Raw genomic sequence first — 12943 nt, forward strand, 5'->3', positions numbered from 1 at the left:
GTAGACAAGACATTCACCTGTAAGAAGATCAAGTTGAGTGTAGGTTATGGTCCAAGAAAGCAAACCAGAGGTAGGTTGCTAACCTTCATACTTCCCTCAGGGCTGTTTCAGCCTTCTGAAAGTTGTGTTGTTTCTGTGTTAAAGTGCACTTGGGCCACAGGTAGGTATTAGGGACCAAGGAGTGAAAGACTAAAGGTTACTTTCCTTCCCTGCCTGCTCTCACCAGTCCAGGGAAGTGAAGTGGGCAGCAGACACTCTGGAATCAGAACATCTGAGCTTGAATCTCTTTTGTATTCCTGTTACCTCTGTTGTATCTGTTCCTATACTTTACAACATACCACCCTGGGCCTCACTTTTTTTTTTTTTTTTTTTTGGTCTGAATAGACTGACGATGGTAGCTGTTTTACAGAGGTCAATGCAAACAATGCATGTAGTAGTGGATACTGTGGTAGTTGGAATGTAGAAAGCGCTTGGGAAATGTCAGCCTCAGTCTGTTTATCATGATTGCTCGGGCTGGGCTCTGTGTTAGTGGTTGTGGGATACAGCGATTTTATTTGAGACATAGAAGCAAGCAGGAAAGAGAGAGAGAATATGCGTTCCCATTTGCTGTATCTCTCCCTGAATCCCTACAGTAACAGCCAATTCAGCCAATTCTGGGCTGGGGCTGAAACAAATAGCCACGGACTCGGTGCAGGTCTCCCATGTGAGAGGCAGGAACATTATTACTGAGCCATCACTGCTGCCTTATGGGAACTGCATTAGTAGGAAACAGAATCCACAGCTGGGGATCTAATTCAGGCACTCTTCTATAGAACACGAGTATTTTCATCACAAGGCCATCTTCCAGATAATATAAACATGGTGGTAACTGCTACCATTTGTCCAGTGCTTCCTATGTGCCAAGCTTTATGTATGTGCCTCAAATACTTTTTACAGCTGACATACAGTTTAATAGAGTTGCTGTCTGAATTCCTAATAGTAGAAATAGATTCACAAACACACCATTATCTTCACAAGTAGTGTCTCCTGTTTTTTTGTTTTTTTGTTTTTTTTTAAACAAGGCACTTATTTTGAGAGTTACAGAGGGAGAGGGTGTGATGGACAGAGGTCCTCCACCCACTGGTTCATTCTCCACATGGCTGCAACAACGAACCCTAGGCCAGGCTAAAGGCAAGAATGGCATTTGCATTCCCCCCTGGGTGACAGGAGCCAAAATGCTTAGGCCATCCTCTGCTGCTTTTCCTAGCTTATTAGCAGGGAGTTGAATTGGAAGTGAAGCAGTCAGGACATGAACTGATGCCCATAAGGGATTCTGGTGTCGCAGGTAGCAGTGTCACCTGGTATGCCACAACGCTGGTCCTTCCATCAATGTTTTTTCCCTCTTTGAGTGTCCGTTACTAAAATGTGCTAGTCCATCAGTGGCATTGAGGGTAGACTGATGTTTAGCATAGGTATGATTTTCTCTTCCAACAGGCTTTCTCCTCATTCATGCTAAGCCCACAACTCCCCTGCCTACACCTGTTTCTGGGTAATGTAATGGGGTGTTCATCAGATGCACAGATGTGCAGCTAGGTTACTGCTGAGGCCCATGCTCTCTGTTTGACAGGAGACTGCTGTAGGCACCTCTCCCTTCAGCTTGACAGATAGGCTTCTTCTCACTCATTGTTGATGATGGAGACTCACATCAAGGAAACAGTCATCTGACTTCTGCCTCTTGTCTTGTTAAGTAACAGAAAAAATATTAAGTGAGAAGAGAAGCCCAGAGTTAGCTATAAATGACTTCAAAATCTGAGAATTAAATAAAAAGAAAAGTATGAAAGTCCCACCCTGAGTGTCCCTGGGTTAGGGCTGGGGAGTGGGTGGGAGCACAGCTCACCACTTCCATTTCCAAGGAAACCCGACCTACCGTTGGGTGGATTGTGTAGACTGCTCAGGAGAAAGAGAGATCTGCTTGTAAATTGGGGGAATTTGCAGCACTTTGGCTCTGTCCATGAAAAAACAATGTATGCTTTAGTTAACCTGCTGGAAGCTACACTCAGTAACTGATCTCTTGTCTTTGGGCTCATGCCTGAAAGGAGTGTCAGTGACCTGGGGTGAAAGCAGGCTATTGTGAATGGAAGACAGGGTATTTAATTCTTATGATGGGAATTGAACCTCCTTTTACATTCAGGAGAGCACAAATATTCACGCTTGAGTGTGGAAGGGGCATGAACTCATCAAAGTGCAGAGATGTCTTGAGTCTGAAGAATTTGCCAAGTTTCTGTATGATTGGTGTATGGAGAGAAGGGCTGGATGATTTTTTATGTCTTCCCACTGACAAGCTTCCTTCAAGTCCACTTAACCGATAAATAACTGCATCGAGCACGATGCATCACCATCTTGCCAAGGGAACTCAATCCCACTTATCCTAGCATGAAACAGGGGGGCTTCTAGTTTGAGGACATCAGGAAATCTACTTAGAAAATACTTCCTGAGCCAGGTGAAGTGTTACATTATCTGTTACGAAAACAAGAACCAAAGGTCATGACTCTGTTAGAACCTGCTGAGTTCTGAGGTTGTCTTTATTGAGGTTTGCATATCCATGTAGAAAGGCTGAACTGACCCTTGTCAAAGTTTTTTCAGAAACATTTAGCTACTGGGAGTTGGCATTCATAGGTATTCTGGCTATGACCTGCTTATGAGATGAAAAGTATGGAGGTTGACAGCATCCCCAAAACATCCCAAAATATTCTTCAAGAGAGCCAGAACAAATGAGTGTTGTTCTGGAAGCATTGTAGATGGATAACCACAAGTTAGAGATGGTGGTTCATGGAATTTTTATTGAACAGAAGCATCTGGATCGGCAAGACTAGCCCCTAGACACAGAGCATTGTGTTGGGGTATCGTTGGTGAATCTTACCATGGTATCTGTTGTTCCTGGAATGAGACCTAAAGGTTGAGAAAGTCCTTCTGCAACTGGGGATGTCTGTGATTGGGGAACTAGACATCAAGACTACACTTGAAGGCAGTGTTGGGAGCTTTTGGCTGAGGTTGAAACAAAAGACAGTGACTCTGGAAAACAGGAATGGAATGGTGAGGTCAGCGGGATAGTGAGGGAGAAATTATTAGGAAGTGGGATCAGGACTTGGAAACTTACAATTTCAAATACAAGCGCTAATATCAGGAATTTGAGCCTGCAAGAGAAACCTGTATGTGGTCTTTATGACATGGTCAACATTAGATCATCTCTAAAACCTCTACCACTCAAAGCAAGGCACAAAATAGTTCCTCCCCTAGATTTGACTGTTTTATTCTGTGATAACCCTTCTCATCCTCATGGCACTCAAAATCAAGGAATACATCTAGTTTTCCTGCCTTTCTTTCTAGCCATCCATAACAAAGACAAAACAAATAGCAAACCACCCAGTTGTTTTGCTTCTGCTTTGACTCTGGGCCTCGGTTCTCCCCGAGACCACCCTTTTGGCTTCCCTCTGAACTCTGCGCATCTGATCTTGTCCCTGTGTACTGTATTCACCGCATTACTTGGAGGAAAGATCCTGCCTGGCATGTGTACCCTCTGCAGAGAAGTCTGGCCTTGGTTCACAGGGCCTACTGCCCATCTCTAGTCTTATCTCACCCTGCTGATGACTGGTTGTGCTTTGTCCCGGCTTGCTTTCTTCCACGTGTCGATGCCAGTACTAATTCCTGCTGTATCGCCCCATGTATTACACTAGTTCATTGATACTCCTTTCCTTTCCTTCTCCACCTGCTTTGTCCAAAGCACAGGTTCCTGCTTGTTTGCCATTCAGACTTGAGCTCAAAACTGCTTGCCTGACCTGTCTCTCAGAGCTGGCCCTTCTCACATCATTCCATTTTATTCCTTGGAGAGTACTCACAAATTTTTGAATTTTGGCTTTGTTGATTGGCTAATGGCCTGCTTGTCTCCATGCTCTATTATTGAGTGGAAGCTTCATGAGAGTAGTGGGGACTGTATCCTCAGGAGCCAGAACACTGCTGATCCAGAGGTGAACACCGTGAATACTTGTGGGATGAGGGACTTAGTCTGCTGTGTGGACCTAGCATTGGGAAGTGCTCTGATGACCCCATACAATGGAAGCCTTCCATGGTGCATACAGAGTTTGGTCTTCCTTTTCTGTCACTCACTTCTCCTGGGAGCTGACTGCTGGCTTTCTGTTCTTTGCAGCCGCCCCTGCCAACTTCCCTTCCCATCGACAGTGCAACAGCACAGCCCAATGTCCTCCCAGACCTCCTCCGTCAGTGGGCCACTGCACTCTGTCTCCTTGCCACTTCCACTTCCAATGACCCTGGCACTGCCACAGCCCCCACCTGCTGCTTCTCCCAGCCAGCAGCTTGGTCCAGACGCCTTCGCAATTGTGGAGCGAGCTCAGCAAATGGTGGAGATCCTCACCGAGGAGAACCGGGTGCTTCACCAGGAGCTTCAAGGTTACTATGACAATGCTGACAAACTCCACAAGGTAAGTGACTTTTTGGGGTGGTGGTGGGGATGGGGATGTGGGAGTGAGAATGTTCTCTGCCCATGATGGAGGTGGGGAACACTAATATGTTGACTCCCTTGCCAATGTTTATGTCAGGTGCTGGTGAAGGCTTTAGGGAAACAGAGAAGAAAGAAGGAAAGTGAGTTGCATATTCTGACACCTGCAAAGGAGTGAAAGGGTATAGCAGAGACGTAGATGTCTCCTAACCAGACATTGAAGTTAAGTAGAATTTCACCAGGAGAGCAGGGTGGGAGAGGGCACATGGTAATATAGAGGGAATTAATTGAACAGTTAATTTTATTGAAAATCTCAGGAACCATGTGATTGCTGTTTCGTTTAGTTGGTCTCTACAAAAAGTATCATCGCCTCAACACTAAAGGATCAAGAGAAGGCACCCTTGTGTGCTCTCTGTTTGCTCTGACATCTCAGGTGGGGAGATATGAGTCCATTCCAGGTCGTTGTCATGGGACTACATCCTAAGGTCTCCATGCTGAGAGCCAAAGTAAATAGCAGAACGTCTTGCAAGAGTAAACTGTTGTCAGACAGTGATTTCAGGATGACCTACACTTCAGCTGCTGATGCACTGCAGGCATGTTGGAAGAGGTACATGGGGGCAAAGTTAATGGGGCGTTGCAGGGTAGAGAACCACGGGGTACTCGAGTTTTGCTTCTGTAAGCAAGGAAGCATGTGTGCAGGCAATGGGAGAGCTCTTAAGAGTCTAAATGTCTGGACCCACCATGGTAGTCTAGTAACCAAAGTCCTTGCCTTGCATGCGCCAGAATCCCGTATGGGCATTAGTTCATGTCCTGGCTGCTCCACTTCCCATCCAGTTCCCTACTTGTGGCATGGGAAGGCAGTGGAGGATGACCCAAAATGTTGGGACCCTGCACTCATGTGAGAGATCTGGAAGAAGCTCCTAGCTCCTGGCTTGGAATTGGCTTAGCTCCAGCCGATGCAGCTACTTGGGAATTGAATCAGCAGATGGAATTTCTTTTTGTATCTCCTTCTCTCTGGGTATCTGCTTTTGTAAAATAAAATAAAATAAAATAAATCTTTTTAAAAAAAGGTCTAAATGTCTGACTCTCACCTCGGCAAGCAGAGGTTTTTATAAAAAGAAAATACAGGAATGCAAACTTGACTTGACTGCAGGAGCATCACACCCTATAGGATTCCCAGCTGGCCTGCTGGTCACTGTGTTGTGCTGTTTTCACAAGTAAAGCCAGATTTTCAGAGAAGCAGGCTTCCTTTGCTTCCTGAGATCACTTGCAAAGAGCTGGGAGCAGTGCAGTTTGGTGTGGACTCTCCCAGATGGTCAGCCCTGGCACGTTCATGTACAGCTTCCCCTGAAAAGTCAATGTACAGCTTCCCCTGCAATCAAGTCCAGACTTGGCCTGGGGAGCTTTGGAAGCCTTTATCCGAGGGAAAACTGGAAGGCAGAAACAAAACAGGGGCTGCCTGAAGACTGAGGCACTACTCCCTCCTCCAGTTGAACCTTTAGAAGTTGGGAAACAGGTATGTGTCTCCTGGCCCTTGGCCTGTAAGTCACTGCACAGGCCCTGACCTGCCTCCAGCACCTCCTAGGGCAGTCTGTTTCTTGCTGGAGTTTGAAAATGAGGCAGGGCAGACTCAGCAGTTTCTGAAAACATGTGTTTCTTTCTTCTCTCCTAATTCTGCTCACAGTAGACATGTCCAGAGCTATGCAGACCTACCTGAGCCCAGAGGTTGGTGCTGGCTCTTTTCACATGACTGTTTCTAAAGTCTCAGGGACAGAATGACGACTAGGAGGTCTTCCTGTCATTATACACTGACATTTTTAGGAATACATACGTAATTGAACTTTAGCATAATCTCTTTCTTCGTTTTGATGTATGGTTTTATTTTGAACAACAAAATCAGTTACTTTCCCAAGACTTCATTTGTCTATACAGAAGATGATTCTTAAAATTTGTCTCCAAAGGACTTTGATAAGTTCAGGGAAAGGAGACAAATGCCAAGCAGTCTCCTTTCTGGAATGGAAAGCTTTTTCAACCCCCTGAATACTACTAGTGTTTGGCGTGTCATGAATCGTTCATATGTCATACCAAAGAGGTTGAGAGAAGCTGGAGATTTGGGTGGATGCTTGCAGTGTGTACCACCAGTTCTGACTGTTCTCAACACTGGACCCAGGAGAGCTGCTTGAATTTTGGGGTGTAAGCGTTCATACCTTGTGTTGCCAAGGTCCTCGCAATCTCAGCTCTTCTTCACCTTTGGCCTCACTGCTGGGTTGAAGGTGGTTGGATGTGACAACAGCTGCTCTCAGTGATGACGCTGCTATGACCTGGGGGGAGGGGGATGTGACTGCCTGCTTTGGGTGGGCTCAGGCTACTACACTGCAGGATGAAACCACAGTGGGCCCAGAATCTCATCCCGTGTAAGAACCTCACAGCATTGGGAACACTCTGATCCATGCAAAGACCATCGTAAGGGGAAAACTGAAAATGAGTGGATTTTTAATTGCAGGGCTTAGTGTACTCAAACTATACCAGGAACACAGCCGAAAAGCACAACAATGCAGGGTCTGCCGAGGCCCAGCATGGATCTGAAGGCCCTGTTTGCATAGAAGCTCAAGGTCACTGCTAATGTCAGAAGGATGCTTCAGGACCTTAAGAAAGAGCTGTCATTTTTGTCTTTTCTTTGGGTTACTAATTTTTCTGCTTTTTCCTCTCAGTTTCTGTGAAACTTAATTAATGAACAAAGTTTCTGCTAGGATCAGACTATGGGCCATCAAGAGGTACAGTCCCTGTGGCTTGCTTACTTGACTGGAAACTAAAGACAAATTTTATAGATGAAAGTGGCATAGGGTTATGTGTTTTGTTGTTGTTGTTTTTAAGGTAGTTTTCACTTACTTGAAAGACAGAGAAGAGAAAAAGATCTTCCATTTGTTGGTTGGTTCACCCCCAACATGGCCAAAACAACCAGAACTGGTCAGGCTTAAGACAAAAGTGTGATACTCCATGGAGGGTAGGAACCCAAGCTCTTAAACCATAATCTGCTGCCTCCCAGTATGCATTAGCATGGAGCTGTATCAGAAGCAGAGAAGTACAACTTGAACTGAAACTCCAATATGGAATGCAGCTGTGTAGTCCCATTGCTTCACAGTGCTCACCCACGGCAATATGTTTGGAAACAGAATTAAAAGCAAGGAATATCATTTGTGGTAGAACTCAGAATGCTGTTCATGATGCTGCCACGTTACCAACAGTTCATATCTTTGGAAGAAGCACAGAGGCCTTGGGGAAATGAAGAGATAATGGAAGAACCACTGCAATTTGAGGACGCCTTGGGGAAATAACCTGGTACCAAGAGGAGCCTTGGTGTCGTAGACGGACTTACCTGCCCTGCAGCCTCTCCACTGGCCTATTTGCAGACACACATCCTGCGAGAGCACGGACCATGATCTCTCCTTTGTGTTTTTGACTTCTTGGGTCCTATGGCGTCATTGCCTTCTGTGTCTCTATTATGCTCCATCTCTCCCTCAGCATGAATACTCCCTGTCCTTGGCTTTCTGGTCTCCCTAAGTGGTCTCCACTTTATGACTGTTTCTGCTCTCTATTCAGTAGGGGAAACACAATTGTCTACTGACTTTCAGACCTGTGTTTTCACCTGCTAAGGAGAAATCTTTTTCAAGATGTTTTGCAGGCTTCTCAAGTGTGTTTTCTTTTTTTTTTTTTTTAAAAAAAGATTTTTATTTTTATTACAAAGTCAGACATACAGAGAGAGGAGGAGAGACAGAGAGGAAGATCTTCCATCCGATGATTCACTCCCCAAGTGAGCCACAACGAGCCGATGCGCACCGATCCGATGCCGGGAACCAGGAACCTCTTCCGGGTCTCCCACGTGGGTGCAGGGTCCCAATGCATTGGGCCGTCCTCGACTGCTTTCCCAGGCCACAAGCAGGGAGCTGGATGGGAAGTGGAGCTGCTGGGATTAGAACCGGCGCCCATATGGGATCCCGGGGCGTTCAAGGCGAGGACTTTAGCCGCTAGGCCATGCCGCCGGGCCCTCAAGTGTGTTTTCAAAACCAGTCTGGTTCCCTTTTTTGTTTTTTTTTTGTTTTTTTTTGATAGATCTAATTCTGTTAGAAGCATTACTACATTACTCTTGGTTAGATCTTATTGCCCTTTCTGTGGATGTCTATGTTGTCTTATTTCTCTGCTTTATGATCCAGACCAAGACACCAAGATCTGTTGATTCTGTGCTTCAGTATCTTTATGATTTGGCTTTTTTTCCTGCTGCACACCCATGTCATCTCTCCATGATCTTGTAACACAGTAGCCTCTTACCTCGACTTTTCTCCTGCTTTCTCTACCCAGTCCCACCCTGTAACTCTCATGCTTCTCTGAAAGGATGCCACCCTTGTGCTTGCAGCCCTCCCTCCGCAGAACTTCCATCCCTATAATTCTTCCTTGCAGCCCTTCTGTCACTACTGTCTCCTTGCTTGTATCCCTGGACTTCCTGTCACAGCAAAGACACTCACCTGCCTTCTCAGCTCATGTCCTGTATTCTGCCCGGAATATCAAACCCTACTCATCTTTTTTTTTCCTCCTGCAAAAATCTTGTTCAGCCTTCAAAATTCATTAAAAATGGCATTTTCTCTGGAAATTTTTTTTAAAGAACCATCTTCTCACCGCTAAGAAGTAAATTTAGTTCACCATCTTAGCCCTTATTATATTGTGTGTCTGGGTAATGCCAACTTACGGCCAGACATTGTCTCATTGCTCTGTCCCTGGCACCCAGAAGAGTTTCTACACATTAGAAATAAACCCTGAATATTTGTTAGGATATGTATTACTTGTTGGAGTCTTGGCAAGGACTTTCCAGTCTGGGCAATTGGGGTTTACGAAAATGGATGCCTGGCTGCTGATGACATTGCTGTGTTGTAGAAGCATTAAAAATATGGTTTTGGGCTGTTGGTGCCCAGCTGGTTTGGGGAAGGAAGGGAGCATTAATTCTGCAGTCCTACAAGCATTGCCTCTGATTCTTTCAACAGCAGCTGATAGAGTTTCCATGTTTCCAGGCACTCAGTAGCTTGCAACATGACCATCAAATAGGGTCTATCAGTCTCCACCTCAAAAACACATTGTTGTGTTAGACCCTTATCGTAATGATTTTGCTGCTTCTCATGAATTTATATGCACTATAGAAAATTAAGGCTCCCACCATTAGTTTTGATTTAGTGAAACACGTGTGTGTATGTGTGTGTGTGTGTGTGTTTTTAATCCCAACACTATCAATGCCTGTATATACAGACATTTTTCAAGGGAATTTTGTTCACACTTAGGTATAAACTCATATATCTTTTACAAAGAGTTTCATAGACAAGTGCGTAACACTGAGCAGTAAGCACCTTTTCTAGTGGATTTTACATTTTGTGCATGATAGGAAGGTCTCTGCACTTGAACTCTGGCAGTTGCAGTTCTTTAGGTTTTCTGTATTTTGATATTTTCCTTATGTTAACTGGGATGATAATAACGGCACAAATTGCCATATGAAATGTAAGAGTTTAACGTAGTATTTAGAGGTACCACTTCTTTGTATTGGGACAGAGGACTTTTTGTAATGTGATCTGGCCAGACTTGTGAGCATGTTACACACAGGATCCGAACAGCCTTGAGAGGTAGATAGGAAATGAAATCAATTAGTTGATCCGGTAGAAACTTGAGATGTGGAAAGGCTGCCACAATGACCCAGCCTTCTTACTTGCAATGTCAAGGAACCAATGTTACTGATCCCCATCGTGGATATCTCCTTAATAGCAATTCTCTGTTTTAGTTTGAAAAAGAACTTCAGAGGATTTCAGAAGCCTATGAGAGTCTGGTCAAGTCTACCACCAAACGAGAGTCACTGGACAAGGCAATGAGAAACAAACTGGAAGGCGAAATTAGAAGACTTCATGATTTCAACAGGGATCTACGAGGTGTGTCAAGTCCTATGTTCCCTCTACCCTAAACTACTGTATAGCCAGCAGCCTGACGTCAGGGCCAGATTGCTTGGCTACAGGTTCTGTTCTGCCTGTGTTAGACAATCTTGTAAATCCCAACCTTCTAAGAGGGGTGGTGCTCAAAGAGTAAAATTATTCTCTTTGCCTTGGAAGTTGTAGCACTGAGCCTTAGAAGTAGCCACTTGAATGTGTAAGTCTGTGAAAGGAAGGGAATCTGTGTAGCTCTTCCTGGCTTTGAAAGTACTGAGCAGTAACTCATGACTGTATTAACAGGGATATTCGAAAAGAACAATGTAGGATGCACAGCCCTTACCACATCAGGCTTAGTCATCTGGTAGAATCGTTTGAAAGCCAGTATTTAACACTTACTTGATGTAGTATAGAAGAGCTAGACGTGTTTTCCTCCTAGAGAGGAACAAGCCCCAGTTATGAAAAGAGTAGACATGTATTTACTCCCTGAAATGCAGGGCCACCTGCTGCAGGATCTTGACAACCTCTTCTTGCCTTCTGGTTACTACAGACCGTTTTGAGTTGGGTATCATATACATTCAATAAACACTACTTGACTTGAATTATTTAATTGAATTGTCGAAAATAGACCAAATAGTTTGAGCAAGTATAAAGCTCACAGTGTACAACCTTTATTCATTAGGTCAGTATGCCTTTTTAAAAATATTTTATCAGATCTTATTTTATTAATTCTGATACAGATGACAGTTGCTAGTTAAAGTATAGGCCTGGTAGTCCAGATTAGATTGAAACTGAGGTTGAAGCCGATAAGACTGCACCTCTTTGTAAGAATTTCCAATCACAGACGCAAGGAGAAAAGTTTTCTCATAACCTATCCTTAGAAACCTATTGCTGGTGCATTTCCTGTGGCGTGGGTTGTACAGACACATAGCACAGCATCTGAAGGGTTTTCTTCTGATATTTTGGAACACAATTTGTCCCTCCACACGAGCTATTTAGTGTTGGGCTCCTGCTGGAGCATCTCTCCCTACCCAGCTCTTGGTTCCCAAGTCCTTTTTCAGCTGGATGGTGACTTCAGTCTGCATACAGTTCTCGTTAATCATTTTCTCTTTGTTCATAGACCGACTGGAGACTGCCAACAGGCAACTTTCCAGCAGGGACTACGATGGGCATGAAGACAAAGCCACAGAGGGGCATTACGCTTCCCAGAGTGAGTCTCTACATTCACTTATCCTAGAGTTGGTCTTTGTGAACACTGGGGGTGTGAGATAATCGTGTGAGCATCACACAGACTTTGTGCCCTTTGTTGTTGTTGTTGTTTTTGCTTTGTGCCCTTTATTTTTTGCTTGTTAATTTAACATACAACTTAACTGGCCATAGAAGAGTCCTTCCAGAAAGGCTGGGTGTGTATATTCCAGCAATGTTTTTTCTGGTCTTCTGACCTCCATTTCTTTCCCTGTATGGAAAAGCAAAAGGTCAGAATTTTCTGGCACTCACTACTTTCAAATAATTCACAAACCCTTTTTCTCCAGGAAGGGGAAGGAAGCTACTGGTGGGATTTGATTTTCTTGGCTGGTTTTATGCTTGCTTGGGCTGCAGAGTTGTGGACTGGCCGGCTTGCCAATGTGTGTGCCATCTCATCGGCCACACTGAGCATCTGTACGCATGAGGCTCATTTCCAGAAGCCACCAAGTCCATTTCAGTCGGGAATAATAAACAGTGGCTTTGAAAGCCTCTAGATGTATGAGGAAGCTATTTTATTAATTTGTTCTGAGGCAAATAATAGAATGGGTTTTGGAAAGCTCTGATCAAACCTGGAATTTCTGCAAATTCATTGCACAAGCCAGAAATGTAAAAATCCAGCTATCTTCTTTTTTTAAAAGGCTGCTTTTAAAATAGGATTCATGCCCCAATGTGATAATTCTTAATAATGTTAGGAGTAAGCATTCTCAAAATAAATACAATTTGAAACATTGAGTACTGACTTTGCTCTCTGTGTGTCCCTCTTGCACGGGTGGTATTCTGTTATGTGTGTTCCTCAGTGCAGCCCTACATTTTAAAAGCCAGGAAATGATTTGTTGCACTTTCTAATATCCAATACCATTTTGTTGGATTTAACTTCTTGTTTCTCATAAATTTACTCATGACTTCATTCCATTGTCAGTCCCAATTTTATTGTTTAAAATTTTATTTTTGGCAAATAGACATAATCTTGCAATATGTAATTGGCCTGTCTTTCAGATTCACATAAAAACGTGGGAATACTAACAAAATGCTTCTCGTCTTATGGTGCAACAGACTCACCTTCTCACCTGAGCTTCCATTCTAAAGCCGAGTCCTCCACCTGTGTGTGTAGGACTTTAGTGTCAAGTTTGTTTTGGAAGACCTCATGTGTAGGTAGATGCTCTTGTGGCAGCTGCATCAGCAGGTCACCTGTGCACACTGCGCTGAGGCCCTGCCTTTTTGTCAGATATGATTTGGCCACTCAGTTCAGGTC

The 12943-nt window shown here is 44.2% G+C and overlaps 1 protein-coding gene across 3 annotated transcripts in view; it reads left to right on the top strand.

The window, feature by feature from the left end:
* Positions 1 to 12943, top strand: part of AMOTL1 (angiomotin like 1) — a 107626-nt gene that overhangs the window by 54265 nt on the left and 40418 nt on the right. For all 3 annotated transcript variants that reach the window (XM_004585169.2, XM_058663743.1, XM_058663742.1), the window contains exons 4-6: positions 4184 to 4475; positions 10308 to 10452; positions 11567 to 11656. In XM_004585169.2, coding sequence (XP_004585226.2) covers positions 4184 to 4475; positions 10308 to 10452; positions 11567 to 11656 — 527 coding nt within the window. The remainder of the gene's footprint in view (positions 1 to 4183; positions 4476 to 10307; positions 10453 to 11566; positions 11657 to 12943) is intronic.

Source organism: Ochotona princeps, chromosome 4 (assembly GCF_030435755.1).
Source record: "Ochotona princeps isolate mOchPri1 chromosome 4, mOchPri1.hap1, whole genome shotgun sequence".
Taxonomy (NCBI): domain Eukaryota; kingdom Metazoa; phylum Chordata; class Mammalia; order Lagomorpha; family Ochotonidae; genus Ochotona; species Ochotona princeps.